The following is a 14049-nucleotide window of genomic DNA, read 5'->3' on the forward strand; positions in this document are numbered from 1 at the left end:
GGGGCAGGGCTGAAATCTGATGTTGAGGTTAGTCTTTCATTCATCAAACCCTCATTAGGCACTTACTGAGTCATTGCCCAGCCCTATTATAGGTGTTTGGGTGCAAGATGGACAGGATAGTATTTCTATTGTGGGGAGCATATGTGACGTAGAGAAGAAAGAGTAGGGTGGATCCCTCATTATCTAAATGTCAGATGATTCAGAGACTGGTAGATTACCAACCCACCCTTAGTTGATAGAAAAAAAGAAGTAACGCTTCCAGGGGCATTCATTTTCATTCACTCATTTACTGAGGCTTAGCAGTAATATAAAAAGGGTCAGTCTCCTGAGAGCAGGGAACTCACAGTACATTGAAACTGAAATACAGGTTGTGATGGAACAATTTACAGGGTGTGGTTGCTTAGAGATAAATAAGGAGACTGCCTTCAGCATCAAAATCAAAATGTATGCAGGGGTAGGCAAAGAGGGTCAGGAATGGCTTCCCAGAAATGGCTATGTTTCAGCTGAGTCTTAGGGATGAAGAATTATTAGGCAGGAAGGTAGTGGGGAGAAGGAAAAAAGGGTGATCTGGAAAGAAGGACTTGCCTGGCACAAAAACGTATTTGGAGGCTGGGGAGAATCTCTCCCAGGCTGGCATGCTGTGCACATGTGGGGTGCCAGAGACAAGTCTGGAAGGTAGGCAGAGTGCTGCCGGCACCTTGTACCCAAAGCCAAGGCCCATGGGTCCAAGAAAAGGTCCTGGAAAGACATCCTGCAACTCTGGAATACAGGTTGTGAGGAGGTTTGCATTTGGGGAGGACCCCTCTGGCTTCAGGGAGGAGGGCAGGGGCAAAAGGATGAGGTGGGGCTATGAGTCACCCAGGGAGGAAATGAGGAGAGTATATTCAGGTGGCAGCCCTGGGCATGAAGAAGGGTATGGATTTCACAGTGACATTAAAATAGAAAGACAGGACTTGGTTCGTTGTGTGGGAGTGAGCAGAACAAGGTCTGCATGACTCCCAGTTTCTGGCTTAGGCAACTGGTTGATCAAGAGACTACAGAGGAGGATTAAGTGAGTGACAGTGAGTTGGGTTTGGGATATGCTGTGTGCAGAATGTCTATGGCTGACCAAGCAGGGCTGTCTCAGTAGTAGATGGGAAATCTCATTACTCGAGATCTGAGCTGGAGAGAGTTCTGAGTGTTGTTTGCAGAGGTGAGGCTTGAGGACTGGCTGTGGATGCCAAATTCCCAGAAGAGAGGGAAGTCAGATAAAGGGACGAACCTAGAATAGTGGGGAATACCGTGGGAATAGGAAGGAGGGCAGAGGAGTCCAAAGGGAAGATGCCAGCATTAAAGAAGGAAGTAACCAAAAACCAACTAAAAACTCTGCTGGGCGTGGCCATTAGGACATCACTGGCAACCTCATGGAGAGATGAGGAGCAGTGTGAGTGGAGTCAAGGAGAAGACAAAGTGTAGGCCCCTGGTTCAAAGAGCTGGACTGTGCAGGGGAGGGAAGAGACAGGACAACTATCTAGGACTTGTTGATGTCTTAAGATAGGGAGACAGGGCTTGGTCAGGTTTAGAAAGGCACCAGTGGTGAAGAAGATGTGAAAGTTACAGGAGAGATGGGGTAACTGAAGGAGCAAGATCAGTGGCAGAGCAGAGAACCCAGGGCTCCTGACTCCCATACTAGTGCTCATTTCTGTCCTGTGGTGCATCCATTGCCAGGTGAGGGGCCAAGAGGGAGAGGGGAGCTGTGGAGAGCTGGGAGCCTTCAGCTTGTGAGGTTTGGAATAAGGGCTTCCCTTCAAACTACAACCGCATAGATGGTCGAGGCATCAGCTGGGACCATGGGGGACAACCGGAGGGGCCTTCTGAGGGCCAGATGATCCAGGTCTGCGTAGAGCAGGCTCTGAAGGGTGGGGAGGAAGGCAGGAGAGTTTCAGAAGTCTCACTCGCTGGGGGATTCAGGCCTCTCTCTTTCTCAGTCCACTCTTCTCAGGGGTTTGGTCCAACCCCCTTCCAATAGCCAGGCCCTTACCGCCTCCTGGTCCAGGTCCCCTGCAGTCTTAGGCTCCTCCTCCTTTACTGGCCTCTGGGGCTCGACTTTCGCGAGTGGATCTATATGAGGGGGAGTGGTGAACAGAGCTGAAAAATGGAAAGGGACCAACATTCTGCTTCCAGCAAGGGCTCAGACTGAGGAATTGAGAGGCGGGAAGTGTGGGAGCAGTAGAAAAATGGGGTGGTTAGTCTCACCAAATCTGGGGAGTGGTCGAGGCGGGTGCGGGGGTGATCGTCTGTAACGGATGTATAAGTCTTTGAGAGCCACCAGTTTTATCTCGTCTTCCTCGGGGCCAACAGCAACCAAGCAACTCAAAGGCTCAGACCCGCAAAACAATTTAGGCTCCACCCCCACAGATAGTTCCGCCCACGCTCTGATCCTGCTCCGGCTCTAGCGTCGCCTCCTTAGCCAGGGCTCCGCCTACCAGCCTAGGGCCTCGGCCCAAGGGGTGACCTCCCCCCCGCCCCCTTCCTCTATAAACCGCACGCCGGAGTTCTAGGTCTAGGTTCTGTCTGCGAAGGTTCTGGTCCTACCCCTCCCGCCTAGGGTCCCGACCCATTTAACCAGGCCCCGCCCATTGTGCTCACCTGCGCCACCACCAGACCACGCCCAACGCCCCGACTCCCAGCACCAGCCCAGCGCCCAGCAGGGGGATCAGGAGCTGGGGATTCACGGACCCTGGGTGAACGGAGGACAGGGTGGTGACGGATACTGAGGTCAGGGGTGCGAGGACAGAGAACTACATCTCCCGTCCAGGAAACCTCCCGCTAAGGCCTCTCTCCCTCCTGAGGGTATGTCAGTGAAGTCCCTGAGCAAAGGCCTGGACCTACCATGGGTAGACCCCGGTGCCCTGCAATCAGCCCCGTCCCCTAGCACGTGAAGCACTGTACGGCTTTCTTCTTCGTGGCGGCCCCTGCAGAAAAAGGTGCCTGAGTCCCCCGCGCTCAGGAGCAGCTCCAGCCGCCGGATACTGGGGTCCAGGGCACGTAGGCGACCAGCAAAGGGCTGGACTGGAGACACAGTAGGGGTCGCGCTCGAGGAGGCCCACAGTATTGGGCGGCGTCCTTTGGACAGGCCCTTGCAGGTAGGGAAGCTAGGCGCCCAGGCCCAGCGGATGGGATGCGAGACCCCTACGCAGGAGAAATTCACCCGGTCTCCGGGACGGCCGTCCAGTGAAGCTGGGGTTGGAGGGGACAGGGGTTAGGGCAAGTCCACAGGGCTAGACTAACCCCACTCCCGAACCCCATTCCCGTCTCCTCTCTTTCCCCTCTCTTCTGAGCTTCCGCCAGCCTGGATCATCCCCCACACATCCACCCTCCCCCACCCCAGCACCCGCCGCCCTTCAGTCTTTCCTCACGCCCACTCCCAACTTTCCTGGGAGAAGATGGCTTACCCCCGGGGTCTCCCTGGGCCCTTGACAGCAGCAGCGGCAGTAGCTGCAGAACCAGAGCCATGGCTGGGATGTATGTGGTGGGGATAGGAGGCAAGTGTATCAGCGGAGGAGACCGGAAAGAAACTCGGGAAGAGGGGATGGGGGGGGCACGGGTTGGGGGCTCTGATAAGAGCGGGGCGGGGCTACCAGCCTCCGGGATCCCTCTGGGAGTCCTCGCTGGCTCTCTTTCAGCCCTCAGACAATACTCAGTTGAAAGTGGTGCTCTGCTGGTTGTGGAAGCACTTTCCTGTACTTTAACTCCCGCGGGGTAGCAGTGGCCCAGAGCATCCTGGCTGAGTTCAAATCCTGCTTTAGCCATCTACTAGCTGAGTCATGTGGGAGAGTCGGTCAACTTTTCTGGGCCTGTTCATTCATCTGTAAAACAGGGATAAAAAGCACCTACCTGGGGCGTCTGGGTAGCTCAGTCGTTAGGCGTCTGCCTTTGGCGCTGACCGTGATCCCGAGGTCCTGGGATCTAGCCCCACTTTGGGCTCTCCACTCCGCGGGAAGCCTGCTTCTCCCTCTCCCACTCCCCCTGCTTGTGTTCCCTCTCACGCTGTGTCTCTGTCAAATAAATAAAATCTTAAAAAAAAAAAAAAAAAAAAAAGCACCTGCCTTCTAGAGTACTAAGAAATTTTAAAAAGTAATACACCTACAATGCCTAGAACAATGGTTGACACATAGGAGCACTGGGTGCTCATCATTATTGTTATTACTGCAACTTCTTATTCTAGCTTCTCCTTCACCTCTCTGTGCCCACGCTGTCCCTCCTGGCCAATGGTGCCCCACCCAAACTGGCAGGTTTTGGTCTGGGAGACACTTAGGAACAGGCCACATGCCCCACACCCTGGACTTCATCAGCCCTCGCCCAGGCTAGGCCAAGCCCTGGTTTAGCCAGGGCAGGTTCCCAGAACCTTCTGAGGGCCTAAGGCAGCACCTCCGCAGGTAGCCCCAGCCTGGGTCCTTGCTGTTGTGACATCACAGAGGCCCTTGGTGACATCACAAATCTTTCATCTTTTATCCTGCGACTGAGCAGGGGTTGGGAAGACCATGTCAAGGCTGAATCCAGATGAAGTTAGCCCCTTCTGTCCTCAGTTTCTGCTCACGCGCCCCTACCAATGACCCCCAAGGACCCAAATTGGGCAATGAGTGTAGGCTACACCCCATTATCCGTTTCCTGGAACCATTAGGTGCTCCCACCATAGCCACTGTAATGTCACAGGGGCTTCGGTGATGCCTTTTCAGAGGACTGTGCAGGCAGGGCTGTCAGCTGGGAATCAGGAAGGGTGTCTTGGCCTGAAACCAAGAACCAAAATGGAGTTGGCCATAGTGTGCCTACCTTCCAGTACCTCTCTCTCCCATCCCTACTCCCTCACCCAGTTCTGCTTAGTCCCTCCCCACCCCTGGTCATCAGGGTATAAATGGGGAAGGAGGGGCCACCAGAGGCAGGGAAGGGAGGGACCTTTGGGATTATAAATTCCAAAAAGGCCACTGACTCCCAGAGCTGGATCCCTGAAACTCTACTCTGTCAGCTGCTGCACTTGCTACCATCCCCGGGGACCTTCATCATGAAAGGCTTTCTGCTGCTCATCCTGTCTGCTCTGCTCTGCTGGGTCTCAGGTGAGCACTGGGGGACCCCCAGGGACTTCTACACCTTCCCCCACCCACTGTGCTCCATTGCCCACTGCTTGGGATCTCAAGTACCCCTAGCTCCAACCAGCGCAGCTCTCCTGTGACGGGGTCCTTGCTCCATTTCTCAAGGACCCATGTCTCCTTCACGCTTCTCCCCACCTCCAAGACCTACCCTTCTAACTTGCCAGAGCTCTACGTCCCCTGTCCCCCACTCCACGACCAAACCCAGCTTACTGCTTTGTCCTGTCATCACCTGCACTCAGTGGAGTCCTCCCAGAAACATAGGCATCCAGCCTGGGGCTTCTTGTGCACCCCACCCTCCCCACCTCCTCCTCTAGATTCTGTTCTGTCATTCAAGCAATAGCCTTTCCTAGTTCACCCCTGCTCTTCCCCAGAGAGCATACTCACAGGGACACCAGCTTTCTGGAGGGTCCCAGTGATCTCCTAGAACCTCCTGGGGAACCGGGGAGATAGCCCGGTTTTAGGGAGGGGATGCCAGGGCTGCTCACCCCCAGGGTGAAGTGGATTTATTTCACAGAGGTGCAGTCACTGGGCTCCTCTGCCCTTGGACTGAACCCCTCCTACACCAAACTTTGCTCACGCAAGCCTAGAATTAGCTGAGGTGGGAGCCTGGAGGGTGACACTTTTTTGCATCCACCCCCTCTCCATCATGGAATGGTGCTCAGACAGCACCTGACCATCTGCTTCTCAGATATTATTCTTTTCTGTCTGAGAGCTGCTGGAGAGGATCCCTCAGGTCTGGTTTCTCTTCCCACCCTCATGGTGGTCCCAGGTGGGGAGAGTAAATCGATAAAACTGGCCATAGGTGGTTTTGTTGCCAGCCTCAAGTCCCAAGCCACTGATGTAAGTGTTGCAACCATGACTTTTATTTATTTTTTAAGATTTTATTTATTTATTTGAGAGAGATCAAGCCGAGCACAAGCAGGGGAAGCTGCAGAGAGAAAGGGGGAAGCAGGCTCCCTGCTGAGCAGAGAGCCTGTGGGGCTAGATCCCTGAACCCTGAGATGGTGACCTGAGCTGAAGGCAGACGCTTAACCAACTGAGCCATGCAGGCACCCCAAGAGCCATGGTTTTTTATTTGTAGTATTTCTTCTCATTTCAAGTCTCCATCTGTGACATCTTCTGAATTCCTTCATCTTTTCCCCCACCTCCTCCATTCCTTGCCCACGGTAGTCTCACATTCCATCTATCCCTGGCCCTGTGTTTTTGTTGGTAGCTCTGCCCCTCTTGACTCATCCCCGAATGGGGTGGGGTACAGGACGATATTTAGGGTGTAGGCATTCACAGAGCAACAACTCCGCCCTCACCCACTTCCACTATTTCTGTTTCACTCACCTGCTTGGTCACTGTCAAACCAAACAGGTCAGAACACCTACTTGACTGGCTCTTCTCCACCCTACCCCACAGCTCGGCTGGTCCCCAGGTGAGTCAGACACCCCATCCCCTCAGCCTGACTTGTGTCTTCCTAGCTGATATTCGCTGTCACTCCTGCTACAAGGTCCCTGTGCTGGGCTGTGTCGACCGGCAGTCCTGCCGCCTGGAACCAGGACAGCAGTGCCTGACAACGAATGTGTACCTCGGTAACACGCCCCTCTTTAGTAGGGACAGGGGGCTGGTGGGAGACTCTATGGCAAGGCCCAAGGCCCAAATGTGGCTCAGACTGCAATGGGACACACAGTCCCAGCAAGGACAATATTTGGCCAAGTATTCTTAAGAGCCAGACACCATTCTATGACTTTATACGGATTGTGGGCAGCAACAAGTCCAAGGACCAGGACGAGGGGGTGGGGGACGGAAGTGCAGAAGGATAGTCAGACTTACTGAGAAGAGATAGGGGAGGGGTACGGGCAGAGTGGGGAAGGAAGCCTGGGCAGGTGCATGGGCAGGGGGACACAGGCACAACAGGTACCCGCGCTGGCTGACCCCACGGTCCACTCCTACCCTCAGGTAAGATGTGGGTTTTCTCCAACCTTCGATGTGGCACACCGGAAGAGCCTTGTCGGGAGACCTTCAACCAAACCAACCACAAGCTGGGCCTGACCTATAACACCACCTGTTGCAACAAGGACAACTGCAACAGCCCAGCTCCTCGGCCCACCCCAGCCCTGGCCCTCGTCCTCCTCACCTCTGTGGCCGGCCTTGGCCTCTGGCTGCTGCACTGAGACTCACTCCATAGCTGTCCCTCCTCCCACCTACCTTAGCCTGAGTTTAGCCTTAGGTCTCCTTGTCCCCCGGCTCCCTACACTGGTCTCTCCTTAACTCCCTTCACTCAGAATAGCATTTCTCCAGGCTCTTCACATTTCTGTAATTAGACAGCGGTCTCCCCACCTATCCTTCCACCTTACATCCTCCGCTGACCTTCTCCCGAGTCCCTTCCTATATCCCTCTAGACCATCCCAGATCCTCCGGTGGTCCCAGAAGAGCTCCGCACTTTGCGTCCTGCCCTCTACCGTGCCCGCTTAGAGAGGGATGGAGATCTAGGCCTGAAATGGGACTTCTGTCCTGTCCCCCGCAAAGGCTCCCAGGAAGGACTGATGACCTCACTGTATGGGGTTGATTCCCCAAACCCTCACTCCATACGTACCTCATCCCCATGCTCGCCTCTTTGCATTTTGAGTAATAAATGTCTATGTCTGATAAACTGTGTGTTTTTTTGTCAAAAGACCTGTCGTCAGAGGCCCCCCTCTTGGGAGATAGCACTCTCAGCTCCTGCCCTTCCCCAAGAATCCTCCAGGGACTTTCCCTGGGAGGCTGGTCTGGGGCAAATGGAGAAACGGGTTTTTCAGGCCTCCATCCTTCTTCCTTCCTGTGTCTGGGGTTGACATACACGTCCAGTGTTTGGAGCAACAATCCTTATCCCAAATTTAGGCCACACCTCTGATGTACTGCCAAGAAGGAGGTGCGGCCTGACTTGAGGGCTCCCCCAAAAGGGTAGGAGAGCTGCGTGGGGATGGAACACAGGACCCTCTTAGCAGGTTAGAGTCAAGGGCGTCACTTGGCCCCATTACTAAGCAGGGCAGCAAGCAACCCTCCCATCACGGTGTTTCCATTTCCTTTCTCCATCCTATAAAGTCACATTGAGAACCAAGTTGCAAATGGGAGAAAGGGGAAGAAACCCAACCATGTTCTTTGGTTCCTGGTGACCCCCATTTAGCCCAGAGCCCACTCCCCCCGCTCAGTGGTCCTCACTCCTAAGGAAGATTCTCCCTAGCAATAGGCCCCAGGGGTCACTTAGGGCAGATTCTCCATTGTCCTTTGGGGGTTCATTGGTAAAGGAGTGCACTGTTGTAACGAAGTCCGCTGACACTTGGTAACTAGAGCATGGGTGGCCACATAATACTCCTGCAATTCTCCCATCAGCGAAAGATAGATGGCATTTTCCAGTCAGCTCTAGAGTGGTGAAGAGATTTTAATGGCTCACAGAGGGTTGTTTGTCTTCTCACCTCAGCTCTCCTTTGTTCCCTTGCTCCCTTGCTCCTCCCGCCCCAGCCTACTAGTCTCTCCACAGTGCTGGCAAGAGCCAGGCCAGGGCGGCGGCTGCTGCAGCCAACACACATGGCGGGGCCACGGTGCTTGCCACAGCGCTGTTACACAGGTCTCCGACGCAGCATTCCCTGTGGGTTGTGTAAGTCACGTCTCCCACCAACTCCGTTTCCACTTGATTGCAATGATGGGCTGCCACACAGGCTCGATAGTGATGAATCAAGGTCACTGAGGCTGAGAGAGAAAACAAGACTGCGGTGTTGGACTCTTGGCTTGAGGACTTGCCTTCTAGGGCAGAGCAGATGTGACTTCCAGGAGCCCGGAGGGATTCTCTGTCCCCTCCAGAAAACACCTCCATGAAACCAAGTAACCAAAATGAACACTGACATTGCTAGCCGTCTGATTCAAAGGTGCTGAAAAGGCCCGACCTCCCTTCGCTGTGCTGTTCTGGCCAAAAATCCATGACTGCAATCTAATTATGAGAAAATAGTAAATAAATGTAAATTGAGGGATGGTCTCTAAAATAACTTATGGGGACTCTTGAAAAGTGTCAAGGTCATGGAAGACAAAGACGCAGAACTGTCCCAGATCAGAGGAGACTAAGACGTGGTGAGCACTAAATGCCAGGCGGGATCCTGATTTGGACTGAAGCCAACATCCCTCTTGTCAGTTCAGGTGGAAAATGAACACTCCATGTCCTGTCACCCTCAGGCGCAGCTGGACCGGCCAAGGAACACACAAGCCTAGGCTCAAGGGACAAGAATGATGGCTTATCACTCAAAGAAACCTGCAGACAAGTAGTTAATCAGCACTATTCTAAAGACATAATCATTGGCTGGGCCTAATGAAATGTCTAACATGGAGAATAAAGACATTTTTTAGATTCCAAGGCTGTTGAGATGGAAAAAAACTTCTGGGGGACCAGACAAAGTGGCACCACAGCGCCTGCTAGCACGATGTCATGGGGCTCCAGTCAGCAGAGCCCACCTTCTCAGGAGCCCCCTAGCCCCAATTTTGCCCTCAAAATCTCTCACTTGCCAGCTGTCAGGGGGAAGGGGTGGGGCTTTTGAGCATCAGCTCCCTGTTCTCCTGGGTGACACCACACTAATAAATAGCCTACTTTTCTTCATTGCAGAAGCTCTGTGTCAGATTTTATTGGCTTGCTGTTGCAAGCGGTTGATGAACTCTCATTTGGTTTGGCTATAGGACCAGAAAAAAGACGACTAGATCATCTGGCTACACTGAATAAGGTATAGTTGGTATTTTTTCAAAGACTTATTTATTTGAGAGTGAGTGAGCAGGGGGAGGGGCAGAAGGAGAGGGAGAGAGCATCCTGAAGCAGACTCCCTGCTGAGCCAGGAGCTTAACTCAGGGCTTGATCTCAGGACCCTGAGATCCTGACCTGAGCCGAAATCAAGAGTCAGAAAGAAGCTTAACCCACTCAGCCACCCAAGTGCTCCTAGTTAACAGTATCGTACCAGTGTCATTTTCTGATTGTGATCATTGTACTATGGTTATATTAGATGTTAGCATTAGAGGAAGAGAGGTGAAGGACATACAGGAACTCTACTATTTTTGCAAATTTTCTGTCAATCAAAAATTATTTCAAAATCATATACATGTGCGTGCGCACACAAACACACACATACACACACACACCCACACCCCCCAGTCCTTAGCTAATACCTGCAAGTTTGGTTTAATATTTTGGTCCCTGCGTTCAAGGGACAGAACTTTTTCAACGACTTAGGAGTGAATGGGCCTCTGAGACTCTGGAGAGTTAAGAGGAGGAGGTGACAGGGCCAGTGGGCTGCTGAGGAGGAGGTGACAGGGCCAGTGGGCTGCTGAGGGGCTCAGTGCCAGAAGGGGCTCCAGACCTCTCTACTCTGCCATGGCACCATCTGCCTGGAGCCAGACTGAGCCTGGGGGCAAGGGAGGGCTGGGGGAAGGGGAGAAGCTGAGGACTCACGGTTTCCAGACAGCTGGTTCTGCCCGGGGCCAGGCTGGGGCTTGCGCTCCAGGAAGCCACAGTGCTCCCCCTCCCCGCAGGTGGCCACTGTCTCTTTGCAGGAGTTGCTGGAATCTCCTTTGCACTCGAAGCACCGCATGCGGGTTCCTGGCAGAAGAGAAGAGGCGCTTGACCTGGGCTGACCAGGAGCCAGCTGGCAGAGGCAGACAGGGCTTGGCTGCCTCCTTACCCAGGGCAGACCCCAGTAGGGTGCTGAGCAGGACCCCGACCAGTAGAGAGTTCATTGTGTCTGCCAGCAATGTCAGTATCACCTCTCTCCCACCCCCCTCCCTGGCCCTGACCTGCCAGCCTTATATCCCCCTTGCCTTGGGCTTTATAGGGCAATAAAAAGGGAGTAAAGAATCTCCCCCAGCAGGCACTGGGGCCCCACTAACGACAGGGAGCGCCCCCCCCTGCCCTCCGGAGTCCCCAGACGGCTCCATCCTCAGCAGCGGTTCTCAGGCTGTGGCCCCAGAACTCCTGGCCAGAGGGTCCTCAATGGTCTTCCTTTCCCACTTGCAAACGTACTGGAGGTTGGCTTTTCTCAGCGTACTGTTTCCAAAACAACAGGTCTCAATGGCCTAAGGGCAGAAGCCATGTGACAACTGGGCCATCTTCTATTCAGCCTTTTATGTAATTCCCCAAAGTGGAGAGCAACACTCCTTTTCTGTGTTGTTGGGAAAGAAATTACTTTTCACAAAACTGTGTTTCCTTAACATGTGATAGATTTATTATTTTTATTTTTAAATAAACCTACTTAAAACGCTCTGTGTTGATTTTGAATATAGTAAATACTATAGTAAATAGCAATATTAACCCACACAGAGGAAAAACTCTTTCGGGCCTTCAGTAATTTTTATGAGTATAAAGAGGTCCTGAGATTAAAAGAAAAAAAAAAAGGGATATCTGTCTCCTCTGCCCTCCTCCCTCCCCTTTCTTACTCCTGATACATCCCTGCTCTGATTCCCCAGATCAGGCTCTCTTCCCTCAAGGTCATAAACCTCAGTTTTCCAGAATCTACCATCACCTCCTGAATCTTTTCCCTGCATTCCTTCCCAGTCTTTCTGCAACCCCCCCCCCCCAGTGGAAACACATCTGTCCCTCTGGCCCCACCCATGATTAATTCCTTCCTCCACAGTAGTAAAACTGGGAGAGATAATTATAGGGTACAAATGTTGAGGCTTGGGGGGATCAAAGGGATGTGAAGCTGGGTGGGGTCCCACTTATGCAGCTGAGCTTTGTGTGGAGGGAAGGGTGGGAGAGGGCATTGTTGGTTCCACATACAGACACCACGCTGAAACAATGCTGGGCCAGGCCTTCTCGGAGGGTGACCTTGAGAGACTCCAGTGCACGGAGAGGGGAAGGATGAAGCAAACAAAGACAGGGAACTGAGCTGAAAGAGCCGAGAACAGCTTGAGACCAGGGGAGGTGGGGAGGAATGAGGGGGAAGGTGCCAGACAGAACTCTGGAGCGGCAGACACAGCTGAAAGCACAAAGCACAGCACAGAGAAGACCCCGAAGGCTCTAGCCGACTCAAGTAGGGGGCAGGGAGGATGTGAGAGGTGTGGGACATAGGAGCTGCGGGACCAGGGCCTCTACTGCGTCAGGCTGGTGAATCTGGTCCCGGTTCCACCCCCCAGATTCACTCCCTAGGTGTGTTTGTTTACTGGTCCCTCCCTGTCTTGCTCAGATGCTCCAGCTCTCGGGATCTCTGGGTGCAGATCACATTCTCCCAGACTCCTGAGCCCTGGGTCCAGCCATGGGCCCCTCCAGCATCTTCCTGTGCATCCTGTTCCTCTGTGGGGCACTGGGTAAGGGGGGGCAGGTGGGAGAAGCGGGGATGCTGAGCAGAGATTTGCATGGGCTTCAGAAAGAAGAGCTCCTGGGAATGGCCTCAGGCCAGGAGAAGGTGGAACCAGAAGTTTCTTTTCCAAGGCATTTGAGAATGAATAACTCTCTCTTCCTTGAAGCATCTTGACATGCCTCTGTCCTCTGTCTCCCCTGTTCCCTTATCTCACCTCTTGCTTCTTTGCAGGGACCTTGCGGTCAGTGTCAATTCTTATTTGCTCTCTGTCTGGGGCACCATATGCTTAACTTTTTCACTGCCACCCTGCCTTCCTGGGTCTGGCTTTTGGTGTCACGCTCTGCCTTCGTCTCTGACTCTCTTGTTTTCTGTCATATCTGTGTGTTTCTCACAACCTCTGGATCCCTCTTGCCTCTGCGATTTTTCTTTTCCTGAGTTGTCTCTCCTCCCTTCCCTGTGTCTCTTCCGCGACTTCTGTCTGCCCTTCTCCTTCCCTTTCCCCGCTTACCTCTCCCCACTTTGTGAGTCACCGCTCTGCATGAATCTCTCTCCCTTATCTGGGCTCCAGCCTCTCACAGGCCTCTTTGTCTCTCCTCTTCCTCTGCCAACCGCCCCCCCCACAGGTCTCACCACGCCCCCGCCCCCTGCCCGAAGTCGGCTCGCTGTTACACCTGCAGCTTTGCCAAACCCTGCTACCCGGTTCCCACCGAGTGTCAGGAGGACGAAGCTTGTGGCATCAGTATTGGCACCTCAGGTAGGACTCTGGCCCAATGGCCCTTCTCTAGGCCAGTCTCCATCCATCCATCTTGCTTTTCCTGCTGCCCCACTGCCCTTACCTCCTTCCTGCCTGGACCTCAGCATTCTCTCATTCTGTCCCACAGAGCAGAATGAGATCATCGAGCGGAAGGGCTGCCTCCCACGGGCCCAGTGCCCTCTGCAGGGCCATGCCACCTACTGGTCACGCTCCTACGCTCTGCGGCACCACTGCTGTGAGCAGGACCTGTGCAACACAGCCACCACGCTGCGGCCGCTCCCCAGCCCCCTACTCGCCGCCCTGCTCCTCCTTGCAGCCAGCTTCACCTGGGGAGGCCCCCTCCTCCGCTGGCTTCAAGCCAATCTGCAGTCTTCAACCCAGGACTCTGCCCCCTCCTCACCGCCCTCGAGACCCCTGCATCTGAGATATGCCCAAGAACCTGATTCTGTAGAGAACTCTGATTCCCAGCCTCACACCTTCCCAGACCCCTCCCAAGGTCTGGTTCCTGTGGGCACCACTCTAGCCTGGATAGGCACCTGCCCAGAGCCCCGCCTCATAAACAATATGTGTTCTAGGTCTTTTGTCTTTTCTAGACGCCCACGGCTGATGCCCTATCTCAGCTCCAGGTCTTGGTCAAGGTAGGCAGTTTGATGAAGCTGGGGGTCCCAGGCAAGGGGACTGAAGGGGCACCAGGTATGGTGAGGACGACAGTGTTGCTAGGAAAGATTAATTTGGCAGTTCAGGAACTCAGGAAGGAGGTTCTTGGGGGGAACTGTGAAGAGTAAATTTAATAAAAGTGCTATCTGAGAGTCTAGGACACTGCTGTGTGTGTGTGTGTGTGTGTGTGTGTGTGTGTGCTCTTTCTCTCCCTTTC

At 53.7% G+C, this 14049-nt stretch overlaps 4 protein-coding genes across 6 annotated transcripts; 2 read left to right on the forward strand and 2 right to left on the reverse strand.

The window, feature by feature from the left end:
- Positions 1 to 267: 267 nt before the first annotated feature.
- MPIG6B (megakaryocyte and platelet inhibitory receptor G6b) lies at positions 268 to 4392 on the reverse strand. Of its 3 annotated transcripts, XM_013050234.2 has the most exons (7): positions 4130 to 4392; positions 3435 to 3848; positions 2872 to 3219; positions 2629 to 2719; positions 2236 to 2240; positions 2021 to 2100; positions 268 to 1891 (listed from the first exon to the last, which is right to left on the reverse strand). In XM_013050234.2, exons 2-7 carry the CDS (start codon positions 3790 to 3792, stop codon positions 1787 to 1789), a joined length of 987 nt encoding a protein of 328 aa, XP_012905688.1. In that variant the 5' UTR covers positions 3793 to 3848; positions 4130 to 4392; the 3' UTR covers positions 268 to 1786. The 3 variants fall into 3 exon arrangements, with proteins under 3 accessions (XP_012905688.1, XP_012905687.1, XP_044921080.1); XM_013050233.2 differs by lacking the exon at positions 4130 to 4392 and having other exon boundaries at positions 2021 to 2127; positions 2236 to 2276; positions 3435 to 3857; XM_045065145.1 differs by lacking the exons at positions 2236 to 2240; positions 4130 to 4392.
- Positions 4393 to 4513: 121 nt separating this feature from the next.
- On the forward strand, positions 4514 to 7761 carry LY6G6C (lymphocyte antigen 6 family member G6C). The gene is made up of 3 exons (XM_004780961.3): positions 4514 to 5093; positions 6596 to 6706; positions 7074 to 7761. Exons 1-3 carry the CDS (start codon positions 4895 to 4897, stop codon positions 7286 to 7288), a joined length of 525 nt encoding a protein of 174 aa, XP_004781018.1. The 5' UTR covers positions 4514 to 4894; the 3' UTR covers positions 7289 to 7761.
- Positions 7762 to 8482: 721 nt separating this feature from the next.
- On the reverse strand, positions 8483 to 10862 carry LY6G6D (lymphocyte antigen 6 family member G6D). Its single transcript, XM_045065223.1, is given in 3 exon segments — positions 8483 to 8961; positions 10579 to 10725; positions 10808 to 10862. Coding segments are annotated over 3 exon segments (681 nt in total).
- A 1134-nt stretch (positions 10863 to 11996) lies between these two features.
- On the forward strand, positions 11997 to 13817 carry LOC101678583 (lymphocyte antigen 6G6e). Its single transcript, XM_004780969.3, is given in 4 exon segments — positions 11997 to 12428; positions 13045 to 13077; positions 13080 to 13175; positions 13303 to 13817. Coding segments are annotated over 4 exon segments (696 nt in total). The 5' UTR covers positions 11997 to 12376.
- Positions 13818 to 14049: the final 232 nt, after the last annotated feature.

The sequence above is a fragment of the Mustela putorius genome, unplaced genomic scaffold (assembly GCF_011764305.1).
Source record: "Mustela putorius furo isolate JIRA1106 unplaced genomic scaffold, ASM1176430v1.1 tig00003856_pilon_pilon_pilon, whole genome shotgun sequence".
Taxonomy (NCBI): domain Eukaryota; kingdom Metazoa; phylum Chordata; class Mammalia; order Carnivora; family Mustelidae; genus Mustela; species Mustela putorius.

Coding starts and splice junctions, on each gene's coding strand:
- MPIG6B (XM_013050233.2), bottom strand. CDS start 3,792: ATGGCTAAAGCAGGATTTGAACTCAGCCAGGATGCTCTGGGCCACTGC. Junction 2,277..2,628: donor GTGGTCTGGTGGTGGCGCAG/GTGAGCACAATG, acceptor CATCCGTTACAG/ACGATCACCCCCGCACCCGC. Junction 2,128..2,235: donor TCGACCACTCCCCAGATTTG/GTGAGACTAACC, acceptor TCCATTTTTCAG/CTCTGTTCACCACTCCCCCT.
- LY6G6C (XM_004780961.3), top strand. CDS start 4,895: ATGGGGAAGGAGGGGCCACCAGAGGCAGGGAAGGGAGGGACCTTTGGG. Junction 5,094..6,595: donor TCTGCTCTGCTGGGTCTCAG/GTGAGCACTGGG, acceptor GTGTCTTCCTAG/CTGATATTCGCTGTCACTCC. Junction 6,707..7,073: donor GACAACGAATGTGTACCTCG/GTAACACGCCCC, acceptor TCCTACCCTCAG/GTAAGATGTGGGTTTTCTCC.